At 39.6% G+C, this 23230-nt stretch overlaps 1 protein-coding gene across 1 annotated transcript in view; it reads right to left on the bottom strand.

Annotated features, from left to right (window-relative positions):
- The window catches only part of CDH6 (cadherin 6, type 2, K-cadherin (fetal kidney)), a 49028-nt gene extending 29524 nt beyond the window's left edge, over positions 1-19504 (bottom strand). The window contains exon 1 of the mRNA XM_009326680.1: positions 19144-19504. Coding sequence (XP_009324955.1) covers positions 19144-19371 — 228 coding nt within the window. The 5' untranslated portion in view covers positions 19372-19504. The remainder of the gene's footprint in view (positions 1-19143) is intronic.
- Positions 19505-23230: the final 3726 nt, after the last annotated feature.

Genomic DNA, 23230 nt, shown 5'->3' with positions numbered 1-23230 from the left:
GGGCAGGGCTGTGGGGAGCCAGAGATCGGCCCTGCTGCGGCGTCGCTGTGGCAGAGGCTGATGGCCCTGGGAGGCTGACATGGGGTCCTGGGCCGTGGGCGGGTGGGGGGAGCCCTGAGGGCTGGGCAGGGACAGTCAGGGCTGGTGGGGCCTCAGGGCCCTTTTCTAAAACTCATGCTAAATTCACCTTGATATGAAACTGTATGAAACAGCATACCAAAACTGTATAATGAAAGTGAGATCCCATATATTTTAATAGGTTAAGGCTAAGCGCTAACTTCTTTTTGTGTTTAAATGGAATACATTAGAGAGAAGTGGCTTTCTAGCACGTGTATTTGTAACAAGGTTGTACTCAAAATGTACTTTTATAGCTGTGGTAATTAAATTCCAAAAAACCTGAAATTGCAGGCCATGGATATTCTCCAGAATGAAATAACATCCCTCCTCTACCTCACTCTGATTTAAACAGCATAGTTAATCTCATTTATGAAGTGGCTTTAGGTTATGCAAGATGGCTGTAAATTGCAGTTTAGCTCCCACTAATGTCATATTGCTGGTTATGATACCTGGCAATTCTGTGAGTAAGATGGTTTTCTATCCATCCTACAGACCAAGTTCTGTTTCCTGTTGTGAATATAACACCCTACTCGCTGAATTTCAGAGCGGTTACTGAACCTCTGCAAGGATCAATGACAATTGACCTTGGGATGTACACACTGAACCATCAACCTACAATTATCCAGAAATAAGTTGTCTGTTGCATCTTATTATTTGTTTGTATTTCTAAGAGGAACTTGCTGTTCTGGGGTTGTTGTGGTCACATTTTTGTCTCCTAACACGATAATGAAATAGAGACCAATTATTAAAATAGTGAGTAGGCAGTTGGTAGGTAGCTAACAAAGGGAATCACGGGTTTACTCTTGCCAGTATTCATAGCACATGATTTCGCTCCAAATTGAATAGATCCAAACATCAGCGTTCTGTCTAGTAATGAGAAATTCAACCACATATATTGCTTGAGGTTAGACAGTGCAATGCTGCAGCATTCAGAAAAACTAAAGCACTCAAAATGAAACTGTTAATACTATAATATTGCGCACAGTTTCTATTTCAGAATAATAACAACCTTGCACTCTTCCCTGTCTCTTCTGGTGCTCTGTATCCCTGTAGCATCAACCAACCTCCCCAATTAGTATCATAATCAACACCATTAATATCATCAGATAATTAGCACCAAAGTTTTTACTCCACTTGGTGACTCTCTGTTAAAAGGAAAATGATATTGTTTTTGCACATTAGGTAATGAGTATTTATGTATATTTTGCTGAAGTTTAAGTATAGACTTCTTCTTAATGCACAAAAAATACCACCAAAACACTATATATGTGTTCCATATACCTACACATATGCACACTGTATCATGTATCATCAGGGCAAATGCCTGCATAAATAATATATTTCAAGCCATAAAAGATCCTTTCTTCTAAAAAGATATTCCACAAGATCCACAGCAAGATCCAGCATCACCAGAAATGGCAGATTTCCTATGGATGCGTGTGCCATGTTCTTGTGGCCTCAATTATGCTAAGCTCTGGTTCCTTCCATGCTCCACATAACCTCTCTATCTGACTCACCCCTAAGGCAAAGCATCCTGCTCTCCCTCATATCACTTAGCCCACTGCATGGTATTTTATACTTCCTGCTCCAGCCTGTGTCTTCAAAACCTCTTGACTGCAAAATGCTGCTCCTTCTTGTGTTCCCTAAATACTGGTTGTGGAAGAGACATCATAGGCTGCGGCTGGTGGCGGCTTATATGTTTATTTATGGAACTGCCAGCTGACCAAACAGTCAAAGCACAATGTAGGTTTGTTTGCCTTATGCAGCTACTGTTCTTCCAAACTGTGTATGAAATTAATGGGTTTGACACCTTTATTCCTCTATAAAATGTAATTGAAAGCAGTTAATAGACTTAAAAATTATTTAGAGTCCAATGGAGAGAGAGAGAGGCTAGAGAGCTGAAGCTAGTTACCTTCTCAGGTCAGATATCTGGAAGGTTATGTCAAGACTTAGGCACCTACCCTTAGGGACCACTATTTCAAAAATGTAGCTTAAATTTCTGTTAAAAATGGGAGGATAGATGTTAAAAAAGAATTTGGAAGACAATGGGAGAAAGATGCTACAGTGCTTCCAACTTTTCTTGGTGTTTAGAGAAACTAGAAGAGGTGATTCCTTTCCATTCTTATATAAAGTATTTTGAAGATTATAGGAAGATTTATATTCTACACCCTCAAAAGAGCCGGAGAGCCAGAGTTTGAAGTAAGAGTCAAGCACTGTCATTTTCAAAGAAAATAAAACAATAAAAAAATATTTGACAAGATTAAAAAAGAAATGCAAAGAGACCCAGCCTTACCAGATGACAGCACCATGATTCCAGATGTACAGCTGTCAGAAACACCACTTCCACACAGGGGCTATTAGACTGCTACAACAGACACTTAAAGTAGATTCCCACTTTTTTGTATCTCCTCACTAACTCAAGATCTGCTGTTGTAAGCAATCAGCAGTCTTCATTGTTCATCACTTTCTTGACCTTACAGATGTCACGGTTTATAGACTACTTAAATTAGTTAAATATAGTTAAGTGATTAGTTTACTATAGTAAGTATAGTTACTATACTATAGTTAATACAGTTAACCTGAATATGGCTCAGTGTCACTGATTCCTGAGTGTTTCAGTTTGTTAATGCAGTTTTAACTTGCTTGCTTCCCACTATGCCTAGTGAAGAAAAAGGTGCAACAGGTACACAGTTGCTATTTGAAGAAATCGCCCCTCTGGTGGTTAGAAAGAATCTTTTTTCCCAGATTAGATGTGCTGTTCTTGTGCCAGCATTGGTCTTCTGTTTTAAGAACCTCCTCCCACATATATATATTCTTCCTCATCCAACATTTATAGATAATAATTCCATATGCTCTCATTATTTTTCTTTACCAAGCTACCAGGCTGTATACAGTCTTCGCGTGCAAAATAGGCACTTCAGAGTCCTCAGCTGGAATCCTGTTTACAACCCCAGTCTCTCATTTTCAAGTCAAGTGGATTCCAAGAAAAGCCAGTGAAGGGAAGGCCACATATGAAGGGCTGATGATCCTAGTTGTTTTCCTGTAATTGTTGCATTTCAATTGCCCTTCCTTCTATATGAATGGACACAGGTCTTTAACAATGATGTTAATATTTTCTTATCTCTATTAGAAATTAGTACAAACATTTGCCATTTTCATTGCCATATCAGACTAGCTTCTTCCTGTCATCCCATGACTGATCCCATGACTGTCATCCCAATCCTTCTCTTGCTGTCTCTTTATGACTATTCATTGTGTATTGGATTTTTTTTTAATAACTCCTATTTCAAGAACATTGTGTTTTTATCCTGTTTCTATTCTTTCCATTTTGAATAGCATCCTTTTCTTCCTGTAGGATATTCTGGTCAGCAATAAAGGATAAGATTCAGTACTGAAATCAGGCATGTAAACATTAAATCCATAGTAAATTAATGAAATAGAGCACTGAAGAATTACTGAGGTTATACGAGAATTCAGCATTTTGGGGTGTTGAATTTCTTTGAGTCACTGGAAAATATACTATGTCCTATTTGCACTGTGCTTACTTTTTTGTGTTTTGTTTGTAAGAGGTTGTACTGCAGAACCAGAAATACTTTAAACCCTGGCTCATTCAGCTGTGGAATCCTATTAATATAATAATACATAACAGACTATTTTTTTATATAAAATTCATATATGCTACTTTTTTAAGGAAACCGTATCAGCCCTGATTGCATGGAATCAGATACATCAGAAGAAAAATTCAGTAAAAAATTAAAAAAAAAAAATTGGTAAAGGATACAGGGATCCAATACTTGGACTATTAAAATGCGAATGAAATGTTTTATTAAGATAACCACCTCAGAGTATACCAGAGAAAGGATAAAACACTAATGCCCTCTAAGGGCTCCCTTTAACCTAACTACTGGTTCTTAGCTCTATCCCTGAGGTTTTTACCAAAAAAATTCCATGAGATTCAAAAAAATGAAAAAAAAATGCTAAAATTGCACCCACTGCGAATGGGGAAAAAAGCTAGATGTCAGCTAGAAGTGTTCAGTAACAGCAGAATCATCTGCAAAAAAGATTGTCCTGATATCAAGAACTATAGGAGGAATAAAAAAACACCTAGGAAAAAAACCCACCAGGGTGATGCTATCTTTCTGTTTCTTGAGAGTATCAAAATGTCAGTGATCTTGATCTTTCTAATTCACTCTCAAAAGTAGGAGTGCCAATCTTTTCTCTGTAAATGAATGACACTAAGAGAAGCTAAAAACCAGTTGTGTGCTGCTGAACAACTTCAGGAAATGAATGGACTAAAAAACACTGAGAACGTTTCAAGATTCAGAAGCAACCAGGTACTCAAAAGGCAAACCGAGATAAAAGATGGTGGCATCTGATTTCAAAACAAACAAACAAAACACAGAAAAGGCACTATAATAAGAGTATAGGGCACTGGAGTAAAAAAAAAAAAAGAGTAAGAAATAGATATAAAGGGCATTGGAATAAGAATTTGTCATTAGACCAGGGACAAGAGGCAAAGTGCTCTCACTTTGGAGCCTTCAGGCCCACACCCTCTAGGCAGGCTGGAAGGCCCCTTTTATTCTCTTTTTGTGAGGGCTATATGTGAGGCTGTATGGCCTGAGATAGACAGGGACAACAGTTTGGCTGATGTTGTGATCCTTGGTTTATGGAACAGGCTGCCCAAACAGTAGTTGGGAACCTGTTGTTCTATTTTAAATGTATGAAGCTAAGAATAAACATCCATACTCTGGTGACTCACCTTTATTACACACCCTTCAAAATCACAAATGGTTTTTCTAACCTGAAGTGCAAACATGCAGCCACAGCTAATCTGCTTTGCAAAAAATCAATTGGAAAGTGTCAATCCTTTCAACACTGCCTAGGGCCTATCAACTCTTTTCCTTCTTGGGTTCTCCAACTGCTGCTGCTCTTCATGGTGATTAAACAGGGACAATGGCACAAGAGCTTTTGTCCTGCACTGCAGTACATCAAACTGGAAAGGTCCCTTATTCTGTTGGCCCTTCTCTCTAGGGGCAACTCGATATCAGATCTTAATGAATATTTAGCAAAGCTCCATGTTCTCCTGAGCTGAGTGCTGCTCAGCTCTTCTGTGGTAATGCAGTTTTATTTGTTCATCTTCCTATTATCTCTAAGCACAACTATAGCAGGAATTTACAAAGTTTGCTGTTACAAAGACAAACAGGTCTTTAATTTATAAGCCACAAGAGACTGTGGTGTCAAGTCTGATTTCTCTATATATGGGCCCTTGAATTTCATGTTCTTTTATCAAACTTCTTGCTTTTCTTTGAACTACTGTATAACAGTAAGAAAGATAGCCAATCTTCCTTTTAGACTCTAAGAAACTGAAAACAATTCTGCCTCTGAGTAATAACTGACCTCTCACTTAAAAAAAAAACCAAAAAATCCTTGGTTGTGAACTGAATTTTCCCAGTTTACTTACAGCAGTTGGGTTTCATTATGCCTTTATCTGAAAGATTAAAGAGCCCTCTCCAGCTAAACAGTAGTGATGTTAACAAAAGAGCATTGTACAGACTTCTGCAATTACCCTCACAAAAGCGTGGAGATCTGGTTGTTCTCTTAAGGAAGGCCAAAGCAGTTTAAAAAAAACTGGTTTATGCTTTTTGGTCCATCTATTTCAGCATCTGGCATGTCTTTGTCATACTGACATCATCCCTTTTTGCCAGTGTTTTTAAACTGTGTGGTAGCAACAGTATCTGGTAGACATGAGGAATGGTTTCAGTTGAGGCATCAGCATTCACTTACTAAAAAGCATAAAGGACTTAGCCACCCCCAGACTTGTCATACCCTAGCTCAGGTACTAAGAAAACTCTCTTACATGAATATCTGAGCAGAAGATTAGGAGAGATTATAAGCTATTTTCTTACCTGGTGTATACACTTCAGTGATCAAGAATGAAAATTCAAGCCTTTGAATCCTTGAAAGCCATAAAGAGCTGTACAAGTAATTTTGTTTTAGGAGACAAACTTTCTCACCACTGCAAATTTACCACCATAAATAAATAGTCAGTCATTGGATTCAAGCGTGAGTCTTAAAGACTAAATGGGAAAATCAGTTTGAGGCATCACTGATGATTTCCTTGGTATAAAAAAGAATACGAACAAGGAGTGAAGCACATTTAAGTGTGTCTCTTTGACAAAACACAAGATATGCAAGGGAAAGATAGGCTTGCAGCCACAAATACAGGACTGGCAAGTTTTAACATTGTCTCTGTCCCAGTCTTCCTGTCTGATCTTACATCACTTTTTGATACTTCTACATTCTCCCTGCAGTAAAATCCAGGTTGTTAGCAATGTCCAGTTCTGTATGTAATGATTATAACATGATCTGAGAGCCTTGGGTGTAATTTGTTATATGTTAGTTTGTGGAAAGACTAAGGATTGTTTAACTGGAGTAAAGATTAGCAATACTGTAGCTTTGCCACAGCCTACTGCATTTAGACCGTGGGGGGATGGCCTATTGCTAATCCAGCTGTAATGCTAGAAAATCTAATTGCTCTCAGGTGTTTATTATCCACCAGCTGAAGGCTGCTGTCACCACAGGTTAGCTAAGGGATGGTGTAGGTAGGGTAGTTTCTGCACTCTGGGGCTGGCTACATTAGCCCAAATAACATTTTGAGGTAACTTAAGGCTTTGTAGTAAAGTGAAAAGGAATATATGTGCTTTCATTTCTACTGGGTGCGCTGTGGGGTTAAGGAAAACTAAGGGCCTAACTTGTAATGACTTTCAATGGGAATACAATGAGTCCCTAAAGGGATGCATGCCTCCTTGGGAAATCTCTCCCCTGAACCCCCATTTTTCAATGAGAATTGTGCATACAATTCAAGAGCACTAACTTTCGTTATAGCTTTTTTCCAAGTCAAAGCAAAATATCCTGCTATACTTGTATATCTAAAAGACAGGTATGTGCACAGGAAAAGGTACCTAGTTACCTTTACCAGCATAGTTAATGTACCTCCACTGTTTAAGCTTACTAATTAATATATAAACTATGTCCCATTTTCCTTTTTTGCAAGAAAAGATACTCACTGAGCCAAAAGGCCCAGATATAGATCTCATCTTTTAAAAATTACACGGGGGGGGGAGGGGGAAGGTTTTTTGTGTACCCAGCCATTTTATGGCAGAATACTTTTGTGGGTTTGATCTAAATATTTTTCAGTTAATTTGAAGGTCTTCAACTGACTATAATGGGACTTCTGTACTGCATTACTCAATCAAAAAGGGAACTCACATAGTAGTACATGACAGCAGGTATTCTACTGAGATTAGGAGAAAATATTTTTTTCAGAAAAGAGTACATTCAACAAACATGCACTTCTGTAATTTATAATTTGGTTTAGTGTATGTCCCTTAATCTCTAAATTATGTGATGTGTATAGTTAGTGAAATCAGTCTATATTATGTGCCCAGCTTTGATTGCCTTTGATTTCTCAGGGAATTTACCCAGGGACAGTTGCTTACTCTTTATCAGTGGTCAGAATTATCCATTTCATCACTGAGAAAATGTTTTGTTTGGACTCATGAACTTTCAAAAATGCCTCAAAATTATATGGTAGGCAAGTACAGCACCTTAATTAAGGTATATGAACAAGTACATTTCTAATTCACTGAAAACCTCTATTCTCCTGTGGGGGTAGGGGAGAATATATCTTAAAGATGAACTAGGAAAACAAAACAAAACAAAAAACCCCCTTGGCCTAATATCCAGAAATGTTTTTACTGGCATATAGTTGAATAAAACATCAGGCTTCTTCAGCAAGTAACATCTTCTGACTGCTCCCTGATGGATGCACTTGAAAGCAAATGCTCATCCTTTGCTTACTGACAAAGGTGACCCTTTGATATTCTGAGCATTTGATGCTGACAATCAAATCCTGAAATATGTGTATGAATTTTAGATGCTATATAAAAGTGTGTGTGGCAGGGAGGAAAGTAAGGGGATGGAGAAGGGAGGATATAGACAAACACTAAAACAAATGAGAACCCACATTCAGATTTAAATGAAGACTTAAGAAGGAAATTAATTCATATCCATGGATTTAGTTGAGTCTTTAATCTATTTGCATGCCTGGATCATCTAGTTCTACAGTTCAGAAGCTGGGGAAAGGAGAAATATCTCCATGCTGTCATGTTCCCCACCTTTATTTCTAAACAGAAGTTTGTGTGGTGTAAACAGATAGTTAAGGATTTGTGTGAGGTGGCAGGTACAATCTAAAAGGCTGCACATTTAAATATCAACAGGACCCTCTTGAGGAAGGCTGCTCAACTAGGAATATGTTTATGGGAAACCTTAGCCAAGGCTGCCATTGAGTAGATTCTTCTTTCAAATGAGTATTCCTCAAAGTGGAGGATGTAAAGTCAGGATGTGAAGGGATAACTCACGTGACTTGAATGCTGCAACAGAAGGATGTAGGCCCTTTAGAAAGTCCAGGCCAGGAAGGCAAGGAGGTAGATTAGCAAAAGATCAGCTCAGGTAGATGGACATGTGCTTTGGAAAAGGTGACAAATCAGTCAAGAGCTTGTGGATAAGAGGACAGACCAACGCAAGACATCATGGTAGGCATCTGCTACAGACTGCCTGCTCAAAGAGATGAAGTAGATGAAGCCACCTTTAGACAGATGGAGGAAACCCTATGATTGCAGGCCATAGTATTCATGGGAAACTTTAATCATCCTGATGTTTGCTGGAAGGGCAATATGTCTGTGTGCAAGCAACCCAGGTTTCTGCAGAATGTCATAAGACAATTTCTTGACCTAGGTGATTGATGAGTTGACCAGAGAATGCATTGTGTTGGACCCATGACTCATGAATAAAGAAGAACTGCTCAGGGATGTGAAAGTGCAATTTGCCCACAGGACCCAAAGACCCCTGACCCTAGCAGAAAATTCTGGTGGAGTGAAGCATTATCCACAGCAGACAAAAAACAATAAATTAGGAACCTTTTAAGTAAATTTGACAAACTCAGTTCTGTGGGACATTGGATGCGTCTAAGGATGGTGATGAAATGTTTTCTTTCTATAATGTCTGAAAAGTCATAGTGATTGGGGAAGGTTCTTAAATTCTGAAAATAAATCTGGGAACTAGAGACTGGCCAGCTATACCTCAGTTCCAGGGAAGGTTATAAAGCAAATCCGCTGGGAAGCTAAATTCAGGTACACAAACAAAAAGAAAGTGATTTGGAACAACTAACATAGATTTAGTAGTGGAAAATTGTGCTTAACAAACCTGATTGCCTTCCATGATGACATGGATGGCACTGGACAAGTAGGGAGCAGTGGATGTTGCATGACTTTAGCAAGGCCTTTGACACAGTCTCCCATAGTATCCTGACAGGCAAATCAGTGAGACATGGACTGGAAAAATGTGCAATAGGATGGGTGGAAAATTGGCTTTATAGCCAAGCTCAAAGGGTTGTGATCTATGGTATGAAGTCTGACTGGTGGCTGATTACTAGTGATGTTCCTCAGGGGTTGATACCGGGGGTCAGTGCTGCTTAATGTCTTTATTAATGACTCAAATGATGGAATGCATCCTCAGCAGTTCTGCAAATCATAAAAAAATGGAGTTTGGTTGGGTGAAGTGCTCTCAATATTGAGAAAGTAGAGCTGCTATCTGGAGGGACCTCAACAGCCTGGAGAAATGGACTGATTGAAACCTCATGAAGGTTGCAGCATTGCAGGTTGCCTGCAGCACAGGCAAATGCAAAATCCTGCATCTATGCTGGAATAATCTCTTGCAGCAGTACAAGAGCAATCTGGGCATTCCGGTAGACAAGAAATTGAACATGAGTCAGCAGTGTGTCCTTGCTGAGAAGAAAGCTAACTGGTTTATTTTAGCAAAAGTATAGCCTGTTGATTGAAGGCATTGATCATTCTCCTCCATTCAGAGTTTGTGAGAATACAACTGGAGTACTGCACCTAGTTTTGCCCCTACTCTGTACAAGAAAGACATTAACATATTGCAGTGGATTTACAGGAGGTTCACCAAGAGAGTTAGGGGGGCTGGAGCATATGATGTATGAGGAGAGAGAAATGGTTTCATTTAGAATTAAAATGAGAAAGCGTATTGTTATTCACAGTTACCTAACGGGAGCGTGTAGAGAAGGCAGAGCTAGCGAAGGCAGTGATAGGATGAGGGGCAATAGACACAAGTTGCAATGAGGGAGATTCTGGTTCAATATTAGGATGAAAAAAAAAAGAAAGGAGAGATGGTTAAGCACTGAGAGAAGTGCCCAGAGAAGTTGTAGAATCTCCATCCTTGGAAATACATAAAGCTTGACCAGACACTGCCCTGAGCAACCTGCTCTAATTGGACCTGCTTTGAGCAGGGAGTCAGACCAGATAGCCTCTAGGGGTTTCTTCTAGCCTTAATTATTCTGTGATTCTATCTAGCAGGAGTGAAGTTCAGTCCCAGGCTTCAGGTAATAGTTCAAGATCCAACATTGCCTGTCTAGGAATGCAGGTTCATTTTGACTGGAGAGCCTGGAATTCTTTTGGTGAGAATACTTGTGTATATGCTCTCCCAATTATATCATATCTAGTATTCATGAAAGAAAATAATTCTCTCTGAAGCACATATAATTGGTGTGATCCTATCAGCCTAAATAATCTAAAAGGAATTTTTCATAAAATATTTTCTGTAGGTAAAATAATAGATATTTGCATGAGGTGAATTTATCAGATGAATGGTGTAGATCCTGACAGGCTTTGTTACTTGGAAGTAGCATGAGGCTCAAGCTTACACCAGTTTACAATTACCACGAATATACATGCAAGTGTTTTCATCCACAGGGCATTAACTCTTTGCCCGCAACCCCCTTGGCAGTTGTTATTCCCTATGTGTACAGGACATTCTGTGAGGAATTTTAGTAGTTGTAAGCAGCATTAACTCTGCTTTAAGCAACTGACCTGAAATGTGTAAAACCACAGAAAGAGCACAGAGTGGAAAGAAACTATGAATGCTCTGACACCTCCGTTTGCATGCCCTTTAAATCCTCTGCTGGTGCCCTGATCAGCTTGATTGCAAGGGCTGCTAGGTAGGAGGAAGCATGTCATCATAGAGCCAAAGGTACAGTTATACTGTTTGGTTCTGTCTTTTAGGGGGAACTTAACCTTCCATTAATGATAACATGATGCTAAAGACAGAAGTTATACAAATGACTTAACTTGATGTTGCCTTCCAACATGAAGATATAGTGTGGGCAAAGCTGACAAACATGCTAAAGGTGACTGAATGATCATTCTGTGAGCCTGTGTGGGACAGTAAAACCTTTTTTGTTCCAATAGACATCTAACAGTGAAATATTGCTTGATGTTTCACAAAGGGACAAAGTAAGAAATAGTGACAGATAGACGATAGTCCTATACAGAGAGGCCATTCCAGCTGAGCTCTTCTGGAGCCCTGCTCTGTACAACACGGCATATGCAAGTTGGAGATAGAAGGACTGCAGACTTCTTTGGATGATACGACGCCAAAATAAACAACTCTGAAAAGAAAACAGTGGGAACGATAGTTCTGGCGTAAACATTTGCTGATCTGTTTTTCCCCTTCTCCTTTAACGTACGTTTTTAACTGCCAGCTCACTCAGTGTTTTATTTCTTTACAACCTTTGTTGTTCTGGGATATTTTTTTTGTGAAATTAGAAGAGAAGAGAGAAAGGATTGATATTTTTCCTTTCTCCTTTTCTTCCAGAGGGTGATTCTTCCCTTTCCTTCATCTGCCACCTCAGACTTTCATGATAACTACAAGCTTCACTGAATCCTGAAGTGCTTGCAAGCGCATGCTGAGGTTTGTTTCACCCCATTAATGGTGAAAGCAAGCCACAGTCTGCATTAGCGCATACGGTTCAACAGTAGGTATTCACATCACAACACATTTTCAGTTTGTGTTTTGAAATGTTACACTGACTGGCCACAGCTCTCAATCTGCTGCTGCCCCACTGTGAACCTATGTTCACCAGTGAGGGAAACGGCAGCAAAAGAAGAGGGAGTCACAGACAATATGAGTTTCATTTAATGAAGAGATTTCTCTAAGCTTTATGTTTTAATATTTTCGGTGGGCCAACTGTAAACAACAAATAGTGTAATAACAATGGTTCTTTGTCTTGAGCCTGAAAGAGGGATTTTTTTTTAGCTGTCACTAGCCTGCAAGTTCTATATTCATGATGTTGCAGCTTTATAGTGAGAACTTTACAGTGCTGTACAAACAGATAAGAAAATGGTAATCACAGCTCCGAAGACCAGTGATCTAAGTAACCCAAAATAAAGCATGAACTTCACCTGCAGTCTCTCCTTGGGGAGGAAGATTAATGTGTTCATCTGTTTTTCTATAGCTAGAAGTCTAGGGGCACACAGTTCAGGAAGACATGCAGATGGCTGACAAGGGTAGGACAGGATGATCAGTGAAAAGATGTGGCCCAAAATGTAAGCACTGCTATGAGCGGGTCATTAGCATATGGAAAACAGAATTGTTTAGTTCAGGGCACAAAAAATTAAAAACAAGGATTAAGAGAAATATTGTCTTGAGGGTCCCAGGATTTGCTTGCTTCTTTAGGTGGAATGGGAAGAAGGGGAGGAGGTTATGTACCGTTACACTGTAAGTACCATCATGTGCCATAACGTAGGAAATGTGGTATGTTTGAAACAGATGGTTGTAAGGCTCTTACATTGTGTAATACGTTTGGATACAAGGATGATGCCAAGTAGATTCACAATTATGATGATCATAAACATTAACCATGCTATATTTCCTGCCTTTTCATTTTCTGAAAAACATTCTTGCCCATCCCACCCATTTCTCATTATCTCCTTTCTTAGCCCCCATATGATGGTTTAAAATCTGCAAGCTGTTTCTGGATTGTCATCCTGGGCCTCTAACCTCTCAACTGTCCCTCATTTCAGAGTTATCTGGATGACACAAGCACCGACAGTACAGAGACCGACAGTACAGAGAACTTCTATCAGCGCCAGTAAATCTTTCAAAGAGGAATATAAGACAAGTGTGTGAATGTGTGTGTGAGATTCAATATAGGAATGAAGGGCAGTTGGGAAAGTCAAGTGGTGGAACATAAAATATGAATGATGGATGAGGAATAAAGGAAGTGCAGATGCACCACGGCATTTGTTCTACCTTTTAAGGGAATGACAAGTTTTCAGCCTATTGAAGCAGGAGGCAGGTGACCTAATCATTTAAACAGGGGGGGAAAGGGGCTAAGAACTCTGAATTTTTTTTTTTTTTAAAATCTCGATTTAGAAATTTATGACTTTTAGCTGTGCATAAGACCATTTACCCCCCCTGTACATCAGTTTCCTCATGTGTAAAAGGCTGGTCTTAATGCTTCTTTCACCACGGAGTTAAACATATCATTGCAATTAACTAATACTGGTACACATAAAGGACCACGTGACTTTCTTGTCAGGAGCAAGGGCAGGAGTGCCATAAATGGCCCACAAAAGCCCTATGCCCTGCTAAGTTCCTCAGCGGAGAGTGGTGCAGACAGCCATTAGTGCTCCCTGAGGACCACAGCACCCTCACACAGGTGGTGTGCTGGAAGGAGCCTAAATCTGGAAAGGTGCAAAACTTTAGTCCTCCTCCTTCTGCATGGTGAAGGGTGTGGAGGTCCTCTGAGAGGCACAGTGTAAAGTCAAATTTGATGTGCACATTTAGCTGTGAAAGAAGACCATTGATGAATTGCCAGGGACAGGGGTCCAGCCCAGAGCCTTGTGTACACTCTGGGCAGTGCTGCTGCCCACAGAGCACCACAGGTTGACTGATGCAACCTAGGGGATGACTGACAGCTGTCTTCAGTTTTGCTGTGAGCCCCTTCAAGCCCAGGAATTGTTCAGGACTGGGAGGTCATTCAGAGACTTAAAGCCTGGCACTTGGGCTGCCAGTTCTCCTGGAAATGGAGTGCAGAATCCAGACCCGGAGAAAGGATATTCTGAGCATCAAAATAAATTGAAAACTGTTTTGAGTAGACTCCTTGAATAAATAGAAGTCACAAGTGGAACTTTTAATTTTAGGCCTTGTAACAATAATAAATAGTCACTGTGTTTGGAACAGGAAACTGAAGGCATCAAATGTATATCATAGTGCAAGTTACAAGGTAAAGACAACAAATACAGAGCAAGTGTTTGCCAATAGAACTGCATAGGACATTAAAAGTGCAGATGGGAAGAGTCATTTTAGTTTTACTTTTCACATCTTGGTTTTTTGGGGGAACAAAAGTTTTGATGATAAGTACAGAATGCGAGCATACTAAAGATCTGAGAGAAAGTGAAGGTTTCTCTTGCTAGTTATCACATCATCCAATTAAGATATGATACCTTTTAACCACTGGAGTAATGTGACCCATTACTGCCTCAAATGCTGAAAATGCATGGACTGTATTACACGACAATAATTTTCCTTGTTTAAATAGCCCTCTGTGTGGGCTCACAGCCAGATACTTTTGGTTCAGCATGTGCCTTAGTCCCACTGCTTGCAATGGTTTGGAGAGATTCTACCTTTTGTTTGATTTGCTTCTGGTGAAATACACTGCAAGGAACGGTTCTGCTTGCCTTCAGAATAGTTGTAGCCAGAAGCAAAATCAGGGAAAAGAAAGAAAAACAGTACTGAAACTATATTGTGATACCATTTAGTTCATCCCCTCCTCCTCCAAAGCAGGATGAACAGTACCTTAAACCATTCCTGACAGAGGGGAACTTATCTTTCTCAGTGGTTCTTTCAACACCAAACAAAAGGATTCTGGTTTTGCCTAGAGTAATGCAGTATCCCTTCTGCTTTGTCAAGCCACATAGCAGCAGGACTTTGACTTTATCTTGCTTGAAAAATGGAGTTGTCAGCAAAGGATGATTGTTTATGATGGGTTGTACAGGTAGTAACATCAGATAGCTTCCAGGCGAGCATACTGCTTGAACTATATGAACATCAATAAGACATAGCAAAAATGAAAAGTATGTCTGGAAGTTTCCTTTTAGTGCCAGACAGACAGAATGTGACAAAACCGTTCCAGAGTTGTGCCTGTTGTTATTAGGAAAGCAAGTTGCTCCTTTCCATTGCAGGCTGCCAGAAGCTGTTTCTGGGTTAATGAGTAAGATTTAAGACTTGTTCAGATCTTTCTTTAGTCTAAAAGAAAGAAGCATCCTATCCCTTTACATAACAATGATTTGTAGGTTTGTGCTCTAACAAGACCACTCAGTGATAGATGCCAGTACATCGATTTTATGTAGCCAATGGGACAGCCATGCAAAGACATCAAGTGCATACAAATGGTAACTATACTTTTGAGTATAATCTTGGAACGGGGCAGATTTTTTTCACTCTTGCCCAGGAATATCTGAAGACCTCTAGGGAATGTAGCATATATTTCTATATACAGCTGCACTACCACTTCATTGTTTACCTGTGATTTAGAAACGCATTCACCCCAGCCCTTTAAAATTGTACTAAGCAGCCACAGGTACAACTAGATCTCTTTTAAAACCCAACTCAAATATTGCAGATTTTGGCTAGGTAGTAGTGCTGGGCACTTCTTTACTATGATGCTCATGTAATCCTTTTATTTTATTTTGGGATTGAGTCCCTGCCAAGTGCTATAATTTCTGAACCAGAAGAAAAGATATCTTTAGGTTAAAATGTCACTGTGCCCATCAATCACACTTCAGTGAATAGCTGTAGTTCACAAGTTATTCAGTAGTGCAATGAATAATCCCAGTCTAGAACTTTTCTGCAAGTTCCTTATCTTATTATGTCTGAGACTAACCAAGACTGGAGGTGTGAATTTCTACTCTTTTTAAAAGGGTTTATTTCATGAATATACAGGAATGAAATTCAGGAATACAAGAACTGGATAATAAAATGGTGGATCTGGTGTCAGAGCCACAGCATACAATCAACTTGTATTGATAACAGTGGGAGCTTCTTGTTGGCAGCTGCATATTCTTGTCCAGTGTGATACAGCAGCATATTTGGGCTGACAGCAAAGTGTGTAGCTTACAAAACTGGGGAGCACTTTTTAATAGCTGACAGTACCCATGGGTACCAAAAGAGGGCTACTTTGTTTCGTATGTGCTTGTACAATTATCTCCTAAAAGTTGGAAAGCATTTGGGTTCATCAGATATAGAGTATACGGGGTATGAAGCACAGTAGTGCTCTGGTCCATGACTCAGATGATGCTTCAGCATCGTCTTCAGTATTGCCTTGAGCTCTATCTTCAGCGAGATTACCTTTCTTTTTTATTCTCTCAAACCTGAATGCATTCCCCTTCACTTTTCTTCCCCTTCTTTCTAAAACTACTATGATATAAATGTGGGTTTTGTAGTATAAACAGTTCCAGGATTTTACAACTGTAATTTGGGCAGTTTATAGAAATAACACTGTTAGAATCTTTCACAAAAGACTTCTTATATCTGAAATTTTGATGTAGATGCTTGAATTAAACAGATGTTAACAAATGAAAACACAAAAGTAAAACTAGCCCCAGTAAAAGATATTTTTTTTCTTGTAGCTTATATGGAATAATTTTTTTATAATCATGATGTTAATGCCCACCAGTTTTAACCACTAAACACAAAAAACCCAAAAGATCCAGGTCTGACTGCTTATACAGTAAGACATAAGCACAATTCCCCTTTACGTACATATATTGCTATTGTTTTAAAAGATTTTCCTGTTCACATTTCTTTATGATATAAGAGAATAAAAAGACTATAACCAAATATTCTTACCATTTTTGGTTCATATTTAAGGTTAACATTTAATCCTCTGAGAAAAAATATGCTTCATAAACATGTTCATTATCCTCATTTGTCCACAACAATCAAGTTTAATTGCTCAGTTAAATTGCCTGGTTACCTCAATTTGGAGATATTCAGCTGTTTCTATCATTTATCCCCACACCAATATTCAACTTTCTCTAATAATAAATGGCTGCTCTTCCATGCCTCTTGGCTAATTGTTCAATTACAAGGGTGTGAGCAGTTCTGGCATTTGAAAGATGTGTGAAAGGCCACTTGAGAACAGCCCAGGGACACAGAATCAATGACATTTATACATTACGTGTCATTGTAATAGTAAGTGTATTAAAGTACCAACAGGCAGAAGAACAACTTTTAAAAATAACATCCACATTTTTTTCTCCCTCAATGACTCCAGTTCAAACTTTCTTGGTTTTCTGGTCCAAGTAGACCATTTTTTAACTGTCTTTCAGCAAACTCATCCTGCAGGAATATTTGCTCCCCCATCAGTCCCTCTGAAGCCAATAGTTTCTACTCTAATTCTGCAGTGGAGAGAATGGGGAACTTGGGGCTGAGCAGGTTTAATGTCAAAATTCACAGTGAAAATGACAGGCTGTAGGACTCGCCTCAGCATCATGTGCTTTATCTTTGGAGAAAGAGATACCCATTACCCTGATGCCCCCGAGTAGACTGTGAAATAGGAGAGTGTGCGGAGGACTGCTGTCTTTCAGTTTGTTTTCTTTTCTTGTCCTTGACTTCATATTTCTTACCTGTTGGGTTTTTTTTTCCTTCACTGTCTCATCTTCTGTTTTTATTTGTGCTCTCTTTAGGTAATCTTTTTCTCCCAACTGCTATCCTCTACCCCCATTTGATGTCCCTTTCCTCTCCTCTATCTTGATTCCTCTTTGTAAAGTTTCCTCTCCTTCCACCTCTGTCTTTCTAGTTCTTCCCTCTTACTCTCTTCTGGCTTTTTTTCTTACCCTCTTATCTTCCTTCTCTACTTCTCCTCTCTGAGGACTCTCTGCCTTTGGCTTTTTTCCTGTAGATTGGGCTCAATGGTACCCTTCATGAATGCTGATTATCCTGGTCAGAGCTCTATGAGTATTACACCAGCTGAGTAGCTCTTCATTTGAATCATGCCTTGCAGCCATTTAGCAGGAAAGGAGTGTCGCATCCAGATTTGACTGACGGCTGATTGGCAGGCAAGAAAAGCAGCCACCATCTCTCACGGGAATGCTCAGAATCTTGCAGAGGGAGATAAAATGTCAAACCGCTGTGATCTGCAGCCTTTGCTAAGAGGCTTGAGAGATCAAACTAGATCAGACACAATCCCATTTTAGTTTGGAAGAATAAGCTGTATTGTTTCTGCTTTGAATGTCATCATCAATAGCATAATTTCTGCATTCTGCAAGAGAGCCTCCTATAGGCTATGGCACCTTGGGCAGTGTAGACTCTCTTTAGACTTACCACAGATGCATTAGTTCTACAATTCACATAAAGGTTGTTACCTACATGGGGGTATGCTGCTCAGGGAGGTGGATATTTTCAGAGTTAAGTTCTGATTATTTTAAATTATTATTTTTTACAGAAACTTTTTTAACTATCAGCATGTTTTCAGCTTAGAACTTTTCAGCTGCCTGCTGCTTCTGAGTACATAAGCACAGTGTACTTCAACTTTTTGTAATAGCATGGCTTGTGGTATTATGATCACATCACAGAGTCCTCAGTGGCACTACAAAACCTCATGGCTGCAGCATTGTTGTGTGCAGTGGGGAATAAAAAGGGAAATGGTTGCCTTTTGCTGGGTAGAGAGAATCCTCACCAAAATATGGGTACTGTGAATCCTAAATATCTTGGACGAAAACCTCTTCTGGCTTATGTAGTTTGACTCTAGCAAAATTAATGAGCATGAGGGAAAAATGCATATTACATTTTAAAGCTAAAAATATGGCCTAGACAACCCTATAATTAAGTTTCATTATTTCCAGACAAAAATAAAAAGGAAAATCTTTAACATAATTCTGCATGATTGGCCATGGGACTTGCTGGTTAAATGAGGAACTTCCTGTTGTTGATTACAATTTGAAGCTGAAGTGTCCTAACCTTTCCACTGAATTACTCCTCAGCAGAAGCTAGGCAGATAGGAAGGAGAACTAAAAGTTGTAGCAGGCATTGTTCTTACATAATTGCTATTGCTGGCTTTCCAGTGCTTCTAAAATCAAAATATAGATGTGTATGAAAGAGTCTTACCTTGCCAACATATTGGTAGTCAGTTCCTGTGTATTCCTCCAATAAAAAGAACTGATTCCACATCCAGCTCCTTTTGGAACGATGGAGGTCCCGCCTGCTGTTTCCAGACAACACCAAAACCTTTTCCTTTCCTGGAAAGCCACTAGTCCTTTTGGATAATGGAGTTAAGAAACTTTGGTGGGGCTGACCAGCCCAAAACAGCAGCCAGAAGCAATGGTAAGTTCTCATCACGGCAACACAAGAAGGTCTAAATAATGACTTTTTTTTCTTGTCCTCAAACTAACCTACTTTACTGCACTGAATCCAATCTCATGCTGTCTTCCTTCTTTAAATAGTCTTTGCAGTCTCAAAGGATCTCTGAAAAGAAAAATAAAAACTTTTTGAGCATTTTCAAAGGTACTTAACATTCATCACTACAGAAATAAGTCCAAAAAGTAGAAGAGTAATAGCGACTGTTGAAAAGCTGGGTTGTTTCTGGTTCAAAATGTTGCAAGTGGTCCTTCAAATAATCTGAGTGAATCTATATTGAGTAAGACGAAGGAGTCCTGATGTTTGGGTTTGTGGGTTTTTTTTTTTTCCCTTTAACTCCATTGACTTCCATTCATTGCCTAAGGCAAACCAGGCATGTCTCTTTTTACTGCCTGGACTTTGGGAGGTAACTGATTAGTTTCTGACTGGGTATCTTGATGAGGTTACCTTATTACATTGAAGAAGGGCTAGCAAGAGTGCACGCTGTCTTCCCAGGAGGCATTCTGTTGCTATAGTTATGGCCTGGACTTAGATAACTCTAGGATTTTTCCCTCACATTTAAGGAATTTTGCCTTTGACTTCATTTAGGAAGGGTCAGGTAAACAGGTTAGTGAAATAAATGTGCATATTTGTCAGCATCTCCCACATACTAGACCTGTTTGATACTGCATAGGAAGTTAAGTGGACGTTTAGGTTTTCTCAGTTACCTACTGCCAGAGTTTTGTACTGAGTTTTAGATCTTTAAATGCATAGTTATATACGTAAATGCTTTCATTAATAACTTCTAAAAATATTAAAAAAATCAGCTAGTTCATTTCTATCTGTGGGTTCTTACTAGCTTCTGCTTCCTGCTATTATTAATACTAAATATCTGTGCACCTACAAAATAATTATGAAAATGATCCCTATCGCTGAAGATTGCATGACTTTCATTATGAAAAAGAGCTACAGATACAGTATCACAGTGTAGTGCGGACGGTTCTTCTGTTTTTAAAAAAGTTGAAAGCTTCTATTCAGGAAGAAGAAATGATACTATGTGTCTCAGGTAACCAGTCATGCAAAATGCCTAATGAACAGCTTTGGAACATTTTGTAATCTGAAGAAATCAGAATTCGTTGACAGAAACATTCCACAACATATATTTTTCATAAAAACTTTGTTAAATTTTTAGTCCAAACAGATCCATACTCTTAGAGAAGGATCATTTGATTAATTTTCATCTGGTTTCGCACAGATGCTCTTTGGAAAAGTTTTTTTTTTCAATATTCTGATCAAAAAACAATAAATCATTCTGAACCAGCTCAAAATTCAACACAGCAGCTCTCAATATTTGTAAGTAAAGTTTGTAGAATGACAGTCTGACCATACCAAATTGAAAAGAGATTATTTTTTTTTATTATTTTCTAAGCATTTCATACAACACTACTTGGATCATATTCTATATCAAACACCAGTTTTTTCCCTATATTATGTGTGTTTGTTCTTTTAAAGGTGCTTTGAGCTACACTGATGCAGTTAAAGCATTTACAATGCCTCGGGTTATCCACTCTTCTGGTTGGCATTGTTCTTAGTAATAAATTGTATAAAATAACTTCAAGTCTCTTACAGTTCCTCTCAGTAAATCATTTTCTATAGAGAAATACCACTTAGCTTTTACATGGATAGTAGGTAACGGAACACGCTCGTTCAAACAATATTGTTTTACTGCTTCACAAGGTAAAATACTGTAAAAAGGTAACTTCTGGGTGAGAAAGAGTCAGTTTTTTAGCATTAAGAGGTGGAATGGAAAAGGTACGATTAATTCTGAAGCAGTGTAGTTTCTTCCGGAGAAGAGGGAAGGTGTCTAGTTAGCTCTCATTAATGCCAGTGAACTTTCTGTAGGTAAAAACAGCTCTGTCCTGCAGGTCATGGGAGCTGTATCCACATAAGGCTTTGAGTGTTGTGAGACAGACACAGACACATAGGCGTATACACACATACATGCGCGCACGCGCGCGCACACACACACACACAGATATAACAGCAAGAACAGACCTGCTGCCCACCACAAGAAGACCTTCACAGAGGAGGAACAGAAAAAAACAGTGTGACTAAGCTTTATGATGTGTTCAACAATTGCCTTCAGTGCAATTCATGGAGCACCGGCAAATAATTGTGCAGGTTGCTAGAGGGGGACACGGGCAGGTTCAGGCACCAGGCTAGGGAAAGCTGAGGCGGCTTTAACTCTCTCCCAGTTTTTATAGTCTCTCTTCTCCTTCTCCTGTACCCTTCTGACCTGTGTAGGGTCTTGCTCTTTACGGCTCTGCCAACATCCACTCCTCTAATCCTCGGCTCTGAGTGGAGTCTGTTCTGGTGGGCATCTTCCCTGACGTGATATGAAAGAGGAGATTATGTCTCATGCAATATTTTTGACTTCCATTTTCTTGCCAGGTTGCTTTGTGGGGAGACTGGGGCCTGCCCAGGTGGGTTATTAGTGCCCCAGGCAGTGGCAGCCCTGGCGAGCTGCCATGTAACAGCATGCCCATCATGATCTGTGCTTGGAGTGCAGATGTGAAAAGACGGATGAGACGGTAGCTCTGGTTGTGTGCACGTGGCTCGCCTTATCGGGGAGGCAGGGTCTGAGGTAGGGAGAGCAGCATATGAGCAAACCTATTATTTTCTATTAATGAAGTCTGCATGGATTGCTGAGGCGTGAGAGAGTGAAAATCATCACTTGACAGGCTCCCCCAGTGCTCGTCTCATTACCCCTACGGTCAAATCCCACAGTGGGTCTCCATACCTCTGCTCCTGCACATAATGTTTCCTGAGCAGTGCTGCCTGGAGCATCATTACCTGGACAGGCTTTGTGCCAGCATTTTAAAGGCTCAGTCCTTCAAATGCCAATTGCCAGGAAACAATTATTCCTGCAGGGGAATTTTCTGCACTTGAAGTCAGCTATATTTTACAGCTCTGATGTCATGGGAGAGGTTTTATAGTGGATCATGCTGAAATATAGCTCACGAGAATGATATCATAGCTGTGAAATACAGCCTTTTATTCTTCTCTGCAGAGATGTGTCCAAAATGCTGAAATAAGGGCATGATCCCATAACGTCCTTCTTGACTGGGTAGTCTTCACAAAGCAGCAGAGCAGCTAAGCCCCAGCAGCTTCACTGTGAGTGGCAAGAGAGGAGACGTACCTTTACAGACCTTGGCTTAAGCGTGCAATTGGGGTAAGTACTAACTGAAGCCCAGAGTGTCTTTGCCCTATAGGTGCTAATAACTGTTTTACAGGTCACAGTGATAAATTCAGTTGAGTGAATGAAAAGGACAGGAGCACTATACTCTGAGCTGAGCCTTTAGTAAAGAGTGGGCTCCTGTGGCTTTTAAATGCCATTTTGTGCTCCAGTCCCAATGCCTCATGCTCCAGAGAGGTCTCTGCAATGTAATAGTTTTTCTCTTGCATTCTCCTTTCTTTATTTTTAAAACAAGTCATTCACCAGGGATATTTTATTTTCTTTAAATGGAGATGTGCAAATATAACTGATGGGACCTTGGGATGGGGGCTAAAATTTCTTTGTTTTCTTCACATCGCATAGGCAATAAGACAAAAGGGGCGCTTTAAAAATGGCATTTCTCTCAACCATCAGCTGGTCAGCTGGTTGGGGAACTCGCTGCGTTAATCAACTGTCAAGAGTGAAAAATGATTTTACTGTACAACAGCCTCAGACAATTGGCTTAGCTCTGTCAGCTCAAATATATAGCAAATCTGGGCTTTTTACGGGAGAAGACGGAATCTGCATACCCAAGCTTAAAAAAAATCCCAGTCTAACTTTAGGTATGATGATTGTTAACATAAA

The sequence above is a fragment of the Pygoscelis adeliae genome, unplaced genomic scaffold (assembly GCF_000699105.1).
Source record: "Pygoscelis adeliae isolate BGI_AS28 unplaced genomic scaffold, ASM69910v1 Scaffold6, whole genome shotgun sequence".
NCBI classification, from domain to species: domain Eukaryota; kingdom Metazoa; phylum Chordata; class Aves; order Sphenisciformes; family Spheniscidae; genus Pygoscelis; species Pygoscelis adeliae.
The sequence above is the reverse complement of the archived record's forward strand: the minus strand, read 5'-3'. Positions and strand labels throughout refer to the sequence as shown.